The sequence below is a fragment of the Corvus brachyrhynchos genome, unplaced genomic scaffold (genome assembly GCF_000691975.1).
Source record: "Corvus brachyrhynchos isolate BGI_N302 unplaced genomic scaffold, ASM69197v1 scaffold56, whole genome shotgun sequence".
Classification (NCBI taxonomy): domain Eukaryota; kingdom Metazoa; phylum Chordata; class Aves; order Passeriformes; family Corvidae; genus Corvus; species Corvus brachyrhynchos.
This window is the reverse complement of record NW_008238664.1, coordinates 8,489,147-8,503,920: the sequence shown is the minus strand read 5'-3', so window position 1 is coordinate 8,503,920 and position 14,774 is coordinate 8,489,147. Positions and strand designations below refer to the sequence as shown.

General features: G+C 35.4%; 1 protein-coding gene across 3 annotated transcripts in view; it reads left to right on the top strand.

The window, feature by feature from the left end:
• SCYL2 (SCY1 like pseudokinase 2) overlaps positions 1 to 14,774 on the top strand; it is a 32,736-nt gene extending 17,962 nt beyond the window's left edge. Inside the window, exons 9-18 of one of the 3 annotated variants that reach the window (XM_017737901.1) lie at positions 1,330 to 1,341; positions 1,474 to 1,596; positions 2,858 to 2,971; positions 3,468 to 3,600; positions 5,365 to 5,483; positions 6,133 to 6,233; positions 6,788 to 6,854; positions 6,979 to 7,065; positions 8,181 to 8,300; positions 8,892 to 14,774. In XM_017737901.1, the coding sequence (XP_017593390.1) occupies positions 1,330 to 1,341; positions 1,474 to 1,596; positions 2,858 to 2,971; positions 3,468 to 3,600; positions 5,365 to 5,483; positions 6,133 to 6,233; positions 6,788 to 6,854; positions 6,979 to 7,065; positions 8,181 to 8,300; positions 8,892 to 9,539 (1,524 nt within the window). In that variant the 3' untranslated portion in view covers positions 9,540 to 14,774. The remainder of the gene's footprint in view (positions 1 to 1,329; positions 1,342 to 1,473; positions 1,597 to 2,857; positions 2,972 to 3,467; positions 3,601 to 5,364; positions 5,484 to 6,132; positions 6,234 to 6,787; positions 6,855 to 6,978; positions 7,066 to 8,180; positions 8,301 to 8,891) is intronic. The other 2 variants (XM_017737903.1, XM_017737902.1) reach the window with 2 other exon arrangements.

Genomic DNA, 14,774 nt, shown 5'->3' with positions numbered 1-14,774 from the left:
GCTGCTGTTAATTGCTTATTAGATGGCCTGTGTGAATCTGTGACTGTACCATCTCAGTTTTTACCTAAATAGATAAAAGGTATCAAATATGATCCTAGAAGCTGGAAATAAAAAGTGTTCTTTAGAACAGTGTGTACTATGTTGTAGTTAAACACAGGTAAAGAGAGATCAGAAATTACACAGCTTTATCTTAGTTAAAAAGCCTTGATAGCCAGTGTAAGGAGCTGAACTGCTTCTGTGAAATCTAAATTATTATATAGTACTTGGTTCTTACTTTAAAGGAGATTTTCTAGTTGTTAAATAACAGGTTTCATTTATGTCCATTTCAAATTTACAAAAACAATCCAATGATATTTCTCCAAAACTATAGATTTAACTAACAGAGAAATTGTAATTCCACAATACTATAGGGTTGTTAGAGAAGAACATGTGTTAAGAGCACGTGTAGATTTCAAGAAGTCAAGTTTAGGGCAAACAAAGATTCTATATTGAGGAAAACTATAAAATCTATCTTTAAAACTGGTCTCATCCATCTCACTCTGATTGTCCCAAATAGGGGGATATTGCATCAGAATCAATGTTCATGGAATGAATGAATGAATGAATGAATGAATGAATGAAATTTTGTGTGTGTGCAGTTTGGAAAATAATAGATATCCAATAAGAAAACACTTACTAGCTGGAGTGTGAAAATCTGTTTTTCTTCTCTGTAAAGGAAAACAAATAAAAGGGGGGAATTTGTAATGTGGTCTTGGTACATTTCAGTTTCTACACTTTGATGCTTCTTTTTATTTGACATACAAGCACTGATTGCCATGTATTTTTAGACAAAAATTTAAATCTTCCTATAAAATACTTGGCTTTTTGTTATTAATGTGGTAGTTTATCCACCTAGTTTAACCTATTTTCTAAAAGGAGTCTTGATATCCATGGATGCAAGGTGTTTTTTGTCCATCTAGTAGCTGTAATATTCTTTTTGTTATGTCCCTGTTTTGATTTCAGACACATGGAATACAGCTTGTATGTGTGGAGTTTTGATCAAGTGCTTTGAGGACAGAATTTGAGTGGTAGATTTTTTAAAGTTTAGCTTTTTCAGTAGTGATGTGTGTATAAAGATTTTCTGTGGGTGTATTTTAACAAACGGCCATAAATAGAAACAAGAACTATTTACAAGTTCTTGTAAATAGAAACAAGAACTCCTTACTGAGCCATTATGATTTGTTATTTCAGAAGGGTCAGTCTAGAACATGTGTATTTTGTTTGATTTGTATTTGCTGGTTTTAAAATGCAATAACATGTTGAAGTTTTTTTTGTCTTCCATGCCTTCAGGCAAGCAACATGGTAAGTGATCACATTTACTGAGTTATAAGAAAACTTCTGAAGTTTTTTTGATATGATGCAACATACTTTAAATTGGAAATATATGCTTTGCAGTTAAAACTTTTGGCTTCTGAATTGTCCTTCTTTTAACAGATATTGTTAATCTTCCTGCAAAAAATGGACTTGCTTCTAACCAAAACTCCACCAGATGAAATAAAGAACAGCGTTCTACCAATGGTTTATAGAGCCTTGGAAGCACCTTCAATTCAGATCCAGGTATATTAGTTGCAGCCTTTATTTATAACTTCTTTTTTCCTCTTTCAGCTGCTGTGCCAACTTTTTGTGTACTCCTGTGTTTGTTCACTTGTAGAAAAAAAAAAAAAAGATAAAGCTGTATAATATGTCTGAATGTTGAAAGAGATGAATGCTTCATTAAAGAACATTTGTTTCTGGTACAGTAAAATTTAGTTCCCTTATTTTCCAGGAGGGTAACCACTTGACTGTTGTTTTAATGCTCTTATCTTAAATTCTTACTAGCCACCCTAGCAGAAAGTAGGATATGCGTTTATATTTCACTGCCTGTGCAGCAGAAACTATGTAGGCATGCATGCTCGTACCAGTCAGTGAGAGGTGGCTTATTCTGAACTCCTACTGGTAAGAACATCTGTGCTGACAGTTACCTCAGGAGACCTGATGTGCTGTAAAATCATATTAATGTACCTTCTGGTGACATTTTTATGTATTCATATTTTATTTTTTTCTCCTTATGCTTTCTCTACCTTTCTAAGATTCTTCTGGGGATCTTTTTAATCATTCAACTGCAATTAACTTCCAAAAACATTTAGGAGTGGGAGATAAAGAAACAAAATATTTCTCAAAGGTGGTTTTGGATAATCAGATGTGACTTCTGCCTTTGCAAAGCCTTTGTAATATTAGGGAGAAAGGTTTTTGTTTCTAAGTACCTGGCATGAGTTTTTTTCTGCATCCGTACTTTGGTTGCTGAGGTGTTTACTCACAACATACACTTAATATTACTGTCTCTTATTTTTGAGATTGGGCTGAAATTGTGTGTTTATCTTTTCTCTGTTGCTTAAGTATGGTTAAGCTTGATGTGATATTTTATCTCTCAGTCTATCATTGTACTGCAGTATTATTGATGATACTCCTTGAAATTTTCTTGATTTATGTAGGAGATTGATAGTTTGCTGTAGTAAAAGCTGGGTTTTATATAAAGGTGTCTCATGAAAATGCAGGATATTCTTGCTGTTTAAATATTATGAATTTATGAATGCTCTTTTTTCTAAAATCCATTTTTGAAGGTTCTGTATACATATCATGATGCTTTATTATTCTAGCTATTTTTAAGTGAGTCTGATAGATTATGGTCAGCTTAGTTGAACATATTTCCTTAAATATTTCCTTAAAAGGAAAGCTTAAGAAGACATTTCAAGCTAACTGATAGTGAGTTATATTAGTACTAATTTTATAATAAATATGCATGTTTCTTTTTAAACTTGTGTGGAATTTTTTTTTGTAGGAGCTTTGCCTAAACATAATTCCCACGTTTGCCAATTTAATAGATTACCCATCAATGAAAAATTCATTAATTCCAAGAATTAAGAATGCATGTTTGCAAACTTCTTCTCTTGCTGTGAGTATCATAGTAATGTTCTCTAGTCTTCAGAAAATGTTGTAACTTTTAATTACTTTGGGTTTACCATGTCGCATCTTTAAAGAAAAGCCTATCAATAAGTTCTGATTACTTACTGAAATTTTTTCTAAATGCTTCTTACAAGTGCAAAAGCACCGTTTACTTCTTTAACAATTTTTAAAGTTGTTAACAACTTACTGTGTTAATAATACTGTAAAAATCACCGAACTGGTTCCACAGTAATGCACATTGACAGTGTTTGTCATGCAGAAAAGCCAAGTTTTTGTGAGCATAAAAACAAGTGTTTTTCTTTCATGCTACAAAAGTAGTTTTTGTGAGCATAAAAACAAGTGTTTTTCTTCCATGATACAAAAGCATTTTTTAACTTGTCTTGAATTTTTCAGTACAAAGGTTTTCTTATGACTTTTGTGAAGTTGTTGGTTTTTTTTTTTTTCTCTAAATAAAGAGTTTGTCTCATTCTTATCATACTTCACAGGTCCGGGTAAACTCACTAGTGTGCTTGGGCAAGATTTTGGAGTACTTGGATAAATGGTTTGTGCTTGACGATATTTTACCTTTTCTTCAACAAATTCCATCAAAGGAACCTGCGGTGCTCATGGGAATTTTAGGTAACTAATATTTCCAACTTTCTCTTTTGTGGTTTGATATTGTAAATCTGAAAGCTTTCTATGTTATCATTGAACTGTTTACATAGTGTATCCCTAAAATGACTTTTAAAAACTTCCTATTTCTGGTTCTAGAGTTATGTCCCTGTTCAGTTACCTTATATATGACATCTGAGCACTAGTACATATATTTTTAGTCTTCAGGGCCCAGTGCAGTTCCTGAGTACTCATTGCAGTTCTTGGGCTGTGACACTTACATGAACTGCATGCTCCACACAGTCAGAGAGGCAGTTTTCTTCAGAAGAGTATCTGAACTGTCTTTCAGATGCTGAGCTCCTGGCTGGAGCTTTCGAGATGTTACTGTTGCCTTCTTCTTCCACTCTTGATGGCAGATGCTATAAGTGATGGTGTACAAATCTACTGTTCTTTACTGCAGGTTTTGTTAGACTCATTTTGTTGGACGTTTAGGCACACAGTGGTGCCTGTGCACAGAAATGGAACACAGTCTGGGTGAGGTCTCACAAAATGACTAACAAAACCTAATGGCTTGGTACTTCTGGAATGGGAGACCTCACTCCTACTTGAGCTTTCCTACTGCTACTTGGTCCTTGCCTATCTCAGGGTGTGTGAGTTTAGCAAATTGAATGGACTTAAGGAGTCCAGATGACCAGAGCCACTGCCGAGAAGGAGGTGTGACTACTTGGCCAAGTCTGGAAGACAGTGACCATTTTTCTTGCTGACACCAAAGTGGTGTAGACCAACTGTAACAGCTGAGCTGCACTGCCAATAACCCTCATTAAACACTGTACTAATACGTGATGGCAGCATTATTTTCATTTGCTCAAAAGCAGCAAGAAGGCATCTTAACCTGTACTGATTTAAAGCTGCCTGTTTCCCTTAATCTTTGCAGCTTCGACTTACATTTGCTATCTAAGAATAAGGGACACTATTTTTTGCTTTGTGTTAATCCTGAATTCTACTCAGATACAGTGAGTAAGTGAATCCTAAGTTGGAAATGATGGGCTGAAACAGTTTTATATACTCAGGCTCTCCCTTCTTCCAGAATCGTAATACCATCCTTTATCTTCTTTGTCTTGGTAACTACCATAGAGGAAAGCTGCTGTGTCTTTTATGCTCATATGTTCAGTGTTTGCCACCAGAGCTGGACTATTTAAGCAGAGGACTCTTCCTGTTAGAAACACTACAGAACGTGTGGGCTTAACACTGGGTCTCTCACGCCTGTCAGGATTCTTTTTTCAGTGATCTTAAAACAGATAAAGATTATGCATGAGTTCTGATCCTACATGTAACCCAGCCCCGACCTTCTAGGTAATAGTGTTTGTAAATGAGAGCAGGATGATAGTTAATCCTAGCTACTTGTGCCAGGAGAGAACACATCCTTAGTTAATGTAGCTTGATTTCTCAAGTGGCGGTGTGTTAGTTTGTGGTAACTCACTTGCACATGATCTGTCAAAGATGTATATTCTCAGATAATTGGCCAGAACAATACATTGACTAATACCAGGTTTCACAACTGCAAAATATGACTTTGGACATCCTCTTGTTCTGAACTGTAGCAAAGCCTCTTGCTGTTTGTTGTGGATCAGTAGTTAGCCTTTCTGATTCTCTTGGTCATGTTTGTCCCTGCTTGCACACAAACACAGTGATTGTTCAGATGATCAATACATATATGAGTGTGCTACTTTGGGTTTGTTCACATTGTTTACTGAACTTAACAATTTTTGCTATTTTGATGTTATGTGTTAGGTATTTACAAATGCACATTTACTCACAAGAAGTTGGGAATTACCAAAGAACAGCTTGCAGGAAAAGTATTGCCCCATCTGATTCCTCTTAGTATTGAGAACAATCTTAATCTCAATCAGGTAGGAACATGGCTGTTTTCCATGCTTTTACTTGACAGTTATCAGAGAATAAATTTAAACTGTTGTCATAAAAAATTCGTACATTACTGCATGTTTGTGTCTGTTGTAAAAACAAACCCACTACAGTATTGTTTGTTTTTACAACAGACACAGACATACCAAAACCCTTCCCAGGTTTACTGTATTTGTGTGTTTGAAGCTTGTTATTTTTCAGTGTATTTACCTGATCTGGTGTAAAATTTAAAAATTAATACTTTCACCTTCCAAATGTCCTGCAAAAGCAGTTAGCTACTGACATGATAAGTATTCAAATAAAATGCTATATTGCTATGAAATACTGGAAAAGGGAATAGTAGGTTGATTTGTTTGTTTGAAAATCAATCTGGTAATACTCATATGTGGGGGGTTTGTCTGCATTGCCCCATTTCAATTTTTTTTTACTGGCCTGTATTTTTCCCTGTTTCAGTGTGCACTCTGCTTGTAGTTTTGTATGTAATGCACGATAATGAAGGTCAATTGTAAGTTATTTAAAAATCTGCACTTTATCTGACATTATGTATTGTAGGTTTATGAGGTATTATCTGCTAAGTTACACCTATTTGAATTCCATTGCTACAAAACCCAAACTTCTTACATATTTCTTTTCCAGTTCAATTCTTTCATTTGTGTTATAAAAGATATGCTCAACAGATTGGAAGCAGAGCATAAAACGAAACTTGAGCAACTTCATGTCATGCAAGAGCAACAGAAGTAAGTGTTAATGTTTATATTGGAGAAGTAGTAATTTTTTGGCAAGTGTTAGAAAACTCTAGCCATATCATTAAAAAAATTAGGTTATTCTAAGTTCAGTAGTTGAGAATTACCTCAAATAAGCACAGTTGTCAGAATATTTGCTTCTATGTGCTAAATTGCTTTCCTGTAGTTGCTGAGAAATAATACGTACCAGAGAAACATAAACATCGCAGCCTTTTAGAAGGCTGTGATTTTTTAAAAGTATTTGGAGCTATTTTATGGAGTTTGATATGAGGTGAGATTTCAGAGGCAAAATAATTTGGGATATCTGAAATCTGGGTTACCCTGCTCAAAGGGAGAAATAAAGACCAAGAGAAATGATTAGGAGGTGTTTACTATTTATCATAGGAACATTTGCCAGTCTCCTGAAGGCATTATATAAAAGTGGTGGTGCTCTCCTAATGCGGTTTTTTGGTATTATTTAAATGCAGAAGAATGATCTGCATTGTTAGATCAGTGCTGTGGATGTGATTACAAAGTTGTCTTTTTGTAATACACTCTGCACTATGTAGATCCTTGGATATAGCCAACCAAATGAGTGTCTCTGAAGAGGCAAGATCTAGCAGTACAGGCAATCAGGTAAGCAGTAATATGTAACTTACACATAGAACATCGAAATTTAAAATTATCTAGTCGATATTTACAAAGCCTTAAATTACAGTATTTCAGGTAATGAAAGTTTTTTTTCTTTGACCTTAAACAGATTGACAAGGTATTCAATAATGGAACTGACCTTCTAACTAGTGGATCTGATAGTAAAGAGAATGAGATTTCATCAATACAGAGAAAGGTGTGCTTTACTTTATTTTGTAATTCTTTTTTGTCCATATGTCTAATACAAGGTTGTATTAGATAGGGTTGCAGAAAAACAATGCATGTAAATATGTACCATACTTAAAGCTTTAGTAAAGAAACTAACTGCTTTTATATAGCACACCACTGCACAGTCATGTGAGAAGGTCCATGAAAAATGTTCAAATCATATCCTTTGATTTCCATGTGAGCCTTTCCTTGAAAATAGCTTTGTACATAGTAGGCAGCAATTAGGATTATAAATTTGTGGTCATTTTCTTTCTCCTTAAGTATAGATTTAAATGAGACTAAAACTTCACCACTGGATTTATTGCAAAACAAAATAGGGGTCCTTATGATAAAATGACAAAGAGAAATGAAGATAAAATGTAGAATTTTAAGTTGTAGCAGAGACTGACTTTCCCTGTACCTTTCAAAGTTAAGTGAAAACAGTCAATTTGGGGTTAAATACAAGAAGCAAAGGAAAAACACGGCATAACAGAATACAAGCTTTAACTACTGTGAAATTATTTTCATGCTAATAATTATGGAAATGGCTCCCCAGAATCTACATATTTTATCATTTCTCTTTCTAGTTATCTGAATCCTCTCACTAATTTTAGACTAAGGGGGAATGATTAAATTATTTTATCCTTCATTATTATCAAAAATAGAGTTAAAATCCTCAAAAGACTCTTGAGCAGTTTTAAATTTAAATTCCCTTTTCAGCTCCATGGTCAGTTGCATTTCTGTATCAAGTTAGTAACCATATAAAAACAAAAACTGAGAAGAATGCTTTTTCTTATTCCCAATATTAAGGAAACAACGCTAAAGTGGTTTTGTTGATATATCTCTTCTATTTGAGATCTGCCCAAATTTCTCATTGTGCTACTTTTAGTATTGTATATATTTGCTTTAAGTACTTTCTAGCAATATGGTAAATATTATAATAGATTTTGCTTATTGGCTTTCTCTTTTGTGTAAATAATTGTATTGTTCACCACATATTACTGAAACGAGCGTGCTATTATGAAATAAAAATATGAATGTACAGAATACGTATGAAAGAATAACCATTTTGAGCAACTTATTATCTCTATTTTCCCTTTTAAGGCCTCACTTACACTGGAAGAGAAGCAGAAGTTAGCTAAAGAACAAGAACAGGCACAGAAACTGAAAAGCCAGCAACCTCTTAAGCCCCAAACAACTACAGTAACCCCTCCAGTGAAGCAGGTGAGAGAGAACGAACAACTGCACTGTTTCCATTGGAACTCTGATGCCTTTTCAAGGGCTATATGCATTTAGCATTTCTTCCTCCTGTGAGTCACTTTTGCTTTCTCTGGTGGTACAGTGGCACAGCTGAGAAAAGCTAAATGAAATTTTCATGTGCCATCCATTTGCATAGTTAGCACTATTCCCCACTTTTTAAATTCCTAGAGTTTCCAAGGGTGTCATTATTATCAGAGGGTTATCATTCTAGATAAGGAAAGGACATATTAAGAAAGGTATTTCTCTGAAGAGTTTATTAAGTAAATAAATGAAGGATTTGGGGATAGGAATGGGGCATTTAAGCAAGTAGTCACAGTAGTACTTTTTGTGTAGTCTTAGATGTCAAATTAAAGCTGCCTAACAATTAGTTCTAAGCAGCAATGCACAAAAATAATCCAATCTCTCTTGTGTATTATTACATTTCATGCCCAATTCCATGCAGTGAATTCTAATTTCTGAAAACTTAATGCCAGGTCTGCAGGAGTAATGATAAAATACTGTTGCTAGAATGTCTTTACAGGGAAAACATTTAACTGCATTTTATGTGTTTTGCAGACAAAAGACTTGACAGATACCTTGATAGATAATATGTCATCTTTGAGTAGCCGTCCTATCAACCAAGCTCAAGTTGCATCTTCAAACAGCTTCTCTTCTGTTCCTTCTATGGGTGTTGGAATGGGATTTTCATCACCTATTGACAACACAAAACGAAATATGACAAACGGACTAAACACAAATATGGGGTTTCAGACTGCTGGATTCACTATGGGAGCAGGTCTTGCCACTCAGAATTTCTTCAGTGGTCCAAGTGCAGGAGCAACCAAGATGAACATTGTACCACCTGCCAATATGCCAAATTACAGTCCTATGAATGCTGCATCTGCAATCTCTCCACTGACACAACAAAACAGACCCCCAGATATGTCTGCTTTAGATAATCTTTTTGGTCCTCAAAAACCCAAAGTTAGCATGAAACAGTTGGCTCAGCAGAAATCAAGCCAGTGGGTTAATCAGTTTGTGCCACCTCCAGGGTCCCCGAACACGAGCAATACAGCCTTGGGACCACAGATGAACATGATAGGACAGTCGGGCTTTGGCATACAGGGTAATCCTTTCTTTTCTCCTCAGAACTTCGCACAACCAGCAGACACAATGACAAACAGCAGTTCAGCTAGCAATGACTTAAAAGATCTTTTTGGGTAAAATGTTTTGTTCTCTTCTTTCAAAGATTGATGAAATTTGGATCATGGGTAAGCTGATTAACATCTTGTTTTGATTAGTAAAAGCATGACTCGGGGAAACTTTCAACCCAGCAAAGTAATGACTTTTGGACAGGAAAAAAGGCTGATGTTGCATTCACCTGGTACTGCAGTGGAATTGTGTAAGTGCAAAGTCATCTTACATGCTAAAGGTCTTTTGTCTCTTTACCAACATGAGAGTACTGAAGGTAGGATGCATATATTCAACTGAAAAAGAAGTATATCAAAATTATTCATAGGTGAACTCAGTCAACTCCTATGAAATTTCCTACAAAATTTTGTTTCTTAAGTTAAGCAAAAATACTTAGGGGATAATGATGCTAGTGGATGCAAACCTAGAGAATTATTTGTATTGCCTGGATTTGAAACAAGCTGTCATTTTGCCCTATGACAGTTTGCGAAAATTCTTACGCTGGCCCAAAACTTTTGATAGCCGAATTATACAGAGAGAACTCTAACCAATAAGTGGGGGCAAGACTAAGAAGGGAGCATATTTTGACTTCCTTCTCTCATGTAAGCTAATGTAATGAATGTGGTAGTAAACTGTAACAAGATTCGTAAGGCATAAGGAGTTGTTCTAAAATGTGGTTCAGGTTTGGAACAGAGTAAGAACACTGCTTCAAAGGTCATGCTGGATTACAATCTCTTTTATAATGCCAGATCCTTGTTAGAAGCCCCATAGCAAAAGCAACATACCACTTAAGCCGGATTTTAAAATACATGTGGTGATTTCATCACGTTTACTATATATTCCATTGTTTTGGCTAATATGATACTGCTTCTAACAGATGTGTAAAAAGAATAATTGTAGTTATGAAACTTCACAAAATGAATGTAAATGTAAAATTCACATTGACTGCCCCAGCTGTGTAACTAAACACACGTTATATAGTTATACAGAAATATCTTGAATTAATAAATAATTTTGGGCTCAATTGAGAAGATTAAAAAGGATGGCTATATACAAGTTGCACAGGGTTGTGTGAAAAAGCAGACTGCCATAAATTGCCTTGACTAGAGTGAACTATTTCATTTTAATTTTGTTTTAAATCAAGTCCTTATGAAGGATAGATTGACATTAAGTGATTTCTTAAATACGGATTTGTAAGCTCTAGAATATATGATAAATTCACAGGTATTTCAGATCCTTTTTATTGTATTACTCTAAATTCAATAAAGGTCTCAAGAAATCCAAGTAGTAGTTTCTTCTACTTCCCAGAAGGTGTATGTTCAGCTTGCCCATGATGGAATCTCTGCTCTGTCAGATACTACTGTTGGGTTTTAACTTTTTTTTCCTAAGAATTTCGAGAGCTTTCTTAACTAATATTTTGAAGACTGTAAATGGTTATTTTGAGAAGGAAAGAACTAGTTAACCTTTTTTACGGAAAGCCTACCTGCTTTATTTTTCAAAGCCTTTCACTGAAGAAACTCTTCTTTCATTTGCTGCTTAAGAAACCAAAGGGCCTTATGCTGTAAATATGACTTGTATTTTGTTATACTTCCACAGTTCTAAGCAGTTATAGCATTAAGCATATTTCTTAAAGAATCCTTTATGTATTATAGCTGCTGTGTTAGTCCTGTTATTTTAAAATACTTGGGACCAATGAATTTGTGGTCTAGAAAACAATACCTAACATATTGTGATGCTTATGTGCTGTTAATATTTGTGGTAAGCATTGTAGGTTATGTTAAAATACCTGTGTAAATTTAAATTCAAAACTAGAACTGTTGAACTATTTAAGTTCATTTATGGTGGCTGGCACTCTATACTCTTAATTAATGTTGTCTTTTGTGTCAACTCCTGAAAGCTGTGTTTTGTTAGGGTAACCTAAGGCAAGCCTTTGAAGAATTACTTGAATCTGTATTCCTCTAAATTTTTTGGAGAATAAGTTTATATTAAAAGCAGCATCTCATAGGACTCTACAATGTATTAAATTAATACATCTATGGCAAGGGCAGTCGTAAAAGTCAGTGTCCTGATCTGGGGTTTCAGTCACTGGTCTCTCTGGACTGGGGGCTTTTCAGAACTGGATTTAGTTTAACCTATTGCAGGGAAAGTTAAGTGAAAAAAATTGATCTGATTTCATATACTAGACCTCCTAAACTGTGTGGTTTGGGGTATGTGCTTTTGGCATGGGCTGTATGAGAATATAATCTATTTTGTAAGAACAAAGTAAAAAAAACCCTACAGATTCAAATTAAAAGTGGCTCTTTGATGAAGTGGTAATGCAATGGAATAAGCTCTTTATCTGACTCAAGCAATAGGACATTTTTCCATTTATATTAGAGAACATAATTTCGATTTCTCTTGTTTGCTGCAATTTTCAGAATGCCCAGAGTAGAAGAACAACAAAGAAAACTGAAAAGGGTGCTTATAAAACTTCTAACAAAATCTTCCAGGTTTTTAAAAACTTAAAAAAACCAAACTGTAGTTAAAATTAGCAACTCCAATCCCCCTTCCATGTTGATGCTTCCTGCTTAGTGTGTCAGGAAACTCAGTGTGTGTGAAGTTCTCTAATTATTTCTTCTTAACATAAAGGAAAGAGGACTTGCAAGAGGTAAGTCACCATGGCCACGTGCCCCTTGGCTCCTGCTACAATAGTTTTTCTTTAGGAAGCCTTGTCCAATTGAGCTCTCCACTTACAAGTCATCATTGTGAGGCCCTGCAAGAGGCTGGAAGAGTTGTGGCCAGAGTGAATTGTTTGAGAGCAGCGATTGTGCTTCACATCCAAGTTTTTTTTTGAGAAGGAGGAAGGTGAAGGGACAGTGTTACAAAATGTGGGTGTTGCGGGAGCCTCCTGCATCTGAACTTGGATGGAAAGCGGTGTTACACCTAGCTTGGCCTGAAGCAGAGGGTCTCATGCAAAGTAAAATGGAGAACACAGGTTTGAAATTGGTACCTGATTAAGAAACTACAAATGCTGTTAATGAAATAGTAACCTGGTAAAAAAGTTCTTCTTCTTTACAATGCCTTGAGCAAGACTGCAAGACTGTAAATTGCACTAAATTTCTGCCCTTTGTATTCAACCTAATTTAAAGGAAAAAATGTGGGAGCACCCACTGTGTTCACCCACTGTGAGCGTATCTTCATTCTACTGTGGAAATGAGAACAGGGTCTGCACTGAAGTGCCCAGCCCACCTAGTTTACATTCATTTGTAAAGGAGGGGGTAAAGGGAAGGGAGTAAGTTCCTATTCTTTAAGTGATTCATCTATATTATATTTAGTACAAAAGGAGAAGCTAAGTGAAAATAGCTGCACATCTTAAATACATCAGTTGTGCTTTGCCGGCTCTGCTGTATGCTAAATGAACATGACTGCACCAAGACAGAAGTGTTTTCCATATTAGAGCTCTTGGTTCCATTTGGGTTAAAATAGGAAAGCCGCTGAAGTATCCTCTCAAAACTCAGTCACAGAAAGCAAACTAATCCTGTCAGAGGGAAGGATTGTATTAGAGGCTTTGAAAACCTCCGTTTGGGCTGATGCAGAACCTTAAAACTACTAAGTTTCAGATTAGCTTAGAAACCTGTGATTCTGACTCTTGAGAGAAGCTGGGAGTGAAATGGCATAGGTGTCACTGGAGGAGGGAACAAATCTTCTGTTCCTTTTCATCACACAGGTGGTGTGAATAAGGAACAGAACAGGCCTTGGAAGCTGCTTATGCAGGAGGGCAGCACTACCAGAGGAGTCTCTTGAAATGTAATGGAATCCACCAATTATTTGGGAGATGGGGAGAGAAGTTTTACTGGGAACATGGGTAGAGTGCCCTGGTTTGTTTTAATGAAGATACAATGTTCTCCTCACTGTGAATAAGAAATGTTGTGGGAAAGCTGTGGCCTTACACAGGTGTTGAGTACTCCCAAGTAAAAGGCTGAATTTTTGGATGTGTAGGTGCACAACATTTCAAGCCTTATTCTTTAAAACTTTCCTTTTCTGTTTTGTTTTTTTAGCTACAACTGGTTCACATTTATGTGAAACCGTAACAAATACCCTGATGGCCTTTTAAAGAAAAATGTATGTTGACTTCTGTATTATAACCTCTGTTGTTATGTTACCTGTATCTGTAGATACATAAGTGTGATTATATTATAGATTATAGGATTTTTGGATTTTTCAGTTCAACTGCACCAAAAAAACAGAGACTAAATGAGAAGTTAGATTTGAATCAAATTCCATAAAACTTCCATGCAGGCTAAGAATGACATGATACTTGTGTTATCTGTTATAAGTATACATGCTTAGTCTGCCTACATCTGTGTGACTTGAGCAGAAAAGGAAAGTTTTTAAAACATAAGTTTATGAACACTGGATCTTGCATTACAGTAAAGGTTTTGGACTTTAGAGTGACCTTTGTGTATTGATTAGGGGCTTTTTATTGGGGCTGGGTGGGATATTGCTGATTTGTGCCATTTCCAACAAAAGAAGAATAGGGAGGGGGAGTACAGAAAAAAAAAGTACCCTGTTGTATATGTAACCCTTTTTTTTCTTTGTTAAGAGATATGCTGCATTTTATATATTCATTGTGAACTTTTCCTTTGAAATAGCTGTGAGAAAACCTATCTGGAGAATTTCAGATGAGTTAGCTGATTTTCAAGTGAGGTTCTGACTTGTACCTTACCTTCCATTAGGTTTTGACTGCTTTGCAAGGAAATTACACAAGGCAGTAAAACCTTGGATTCGTACACCAAATCCTCTTGCCATTAAGGCCTCACCCTTGTATCAACATTACAAACAAGCCCCGAAGTTGTACTGTCTTTAAGTTTTCTGAAACAGGTCTAACTGCTGTACAGATTCCTGAGATGAAGCTGTAAATCAAAATGTGTTATAGTGAACTCAGGCCTTGAGCAAAATATTTAATACTTGTTTATTTGTCTAATTGTACAGTCTCTGTACTAGTGGCAGATTTATGTTCTGATTGTAAAACATTAAAATTCTCATGAGATTTATAAAATGATATTGTTGTGTCAGCTGTGATTCATAAATAGAACTGTCATAGCATGGCATCAGTGTATATCTGGTTTATTGGACAGCTCTTCAAAACCAAAATTATTCTCATATCAACTTTTAGATCAGTTACTTTGAAGCTATGTAAAAGGTACAGTGACAGTTTTGAGAAATACACACTACTTTGTATTCTGAATTAGGTTGCCTATGGAAATAAATGAACTTTTCATATTTTCA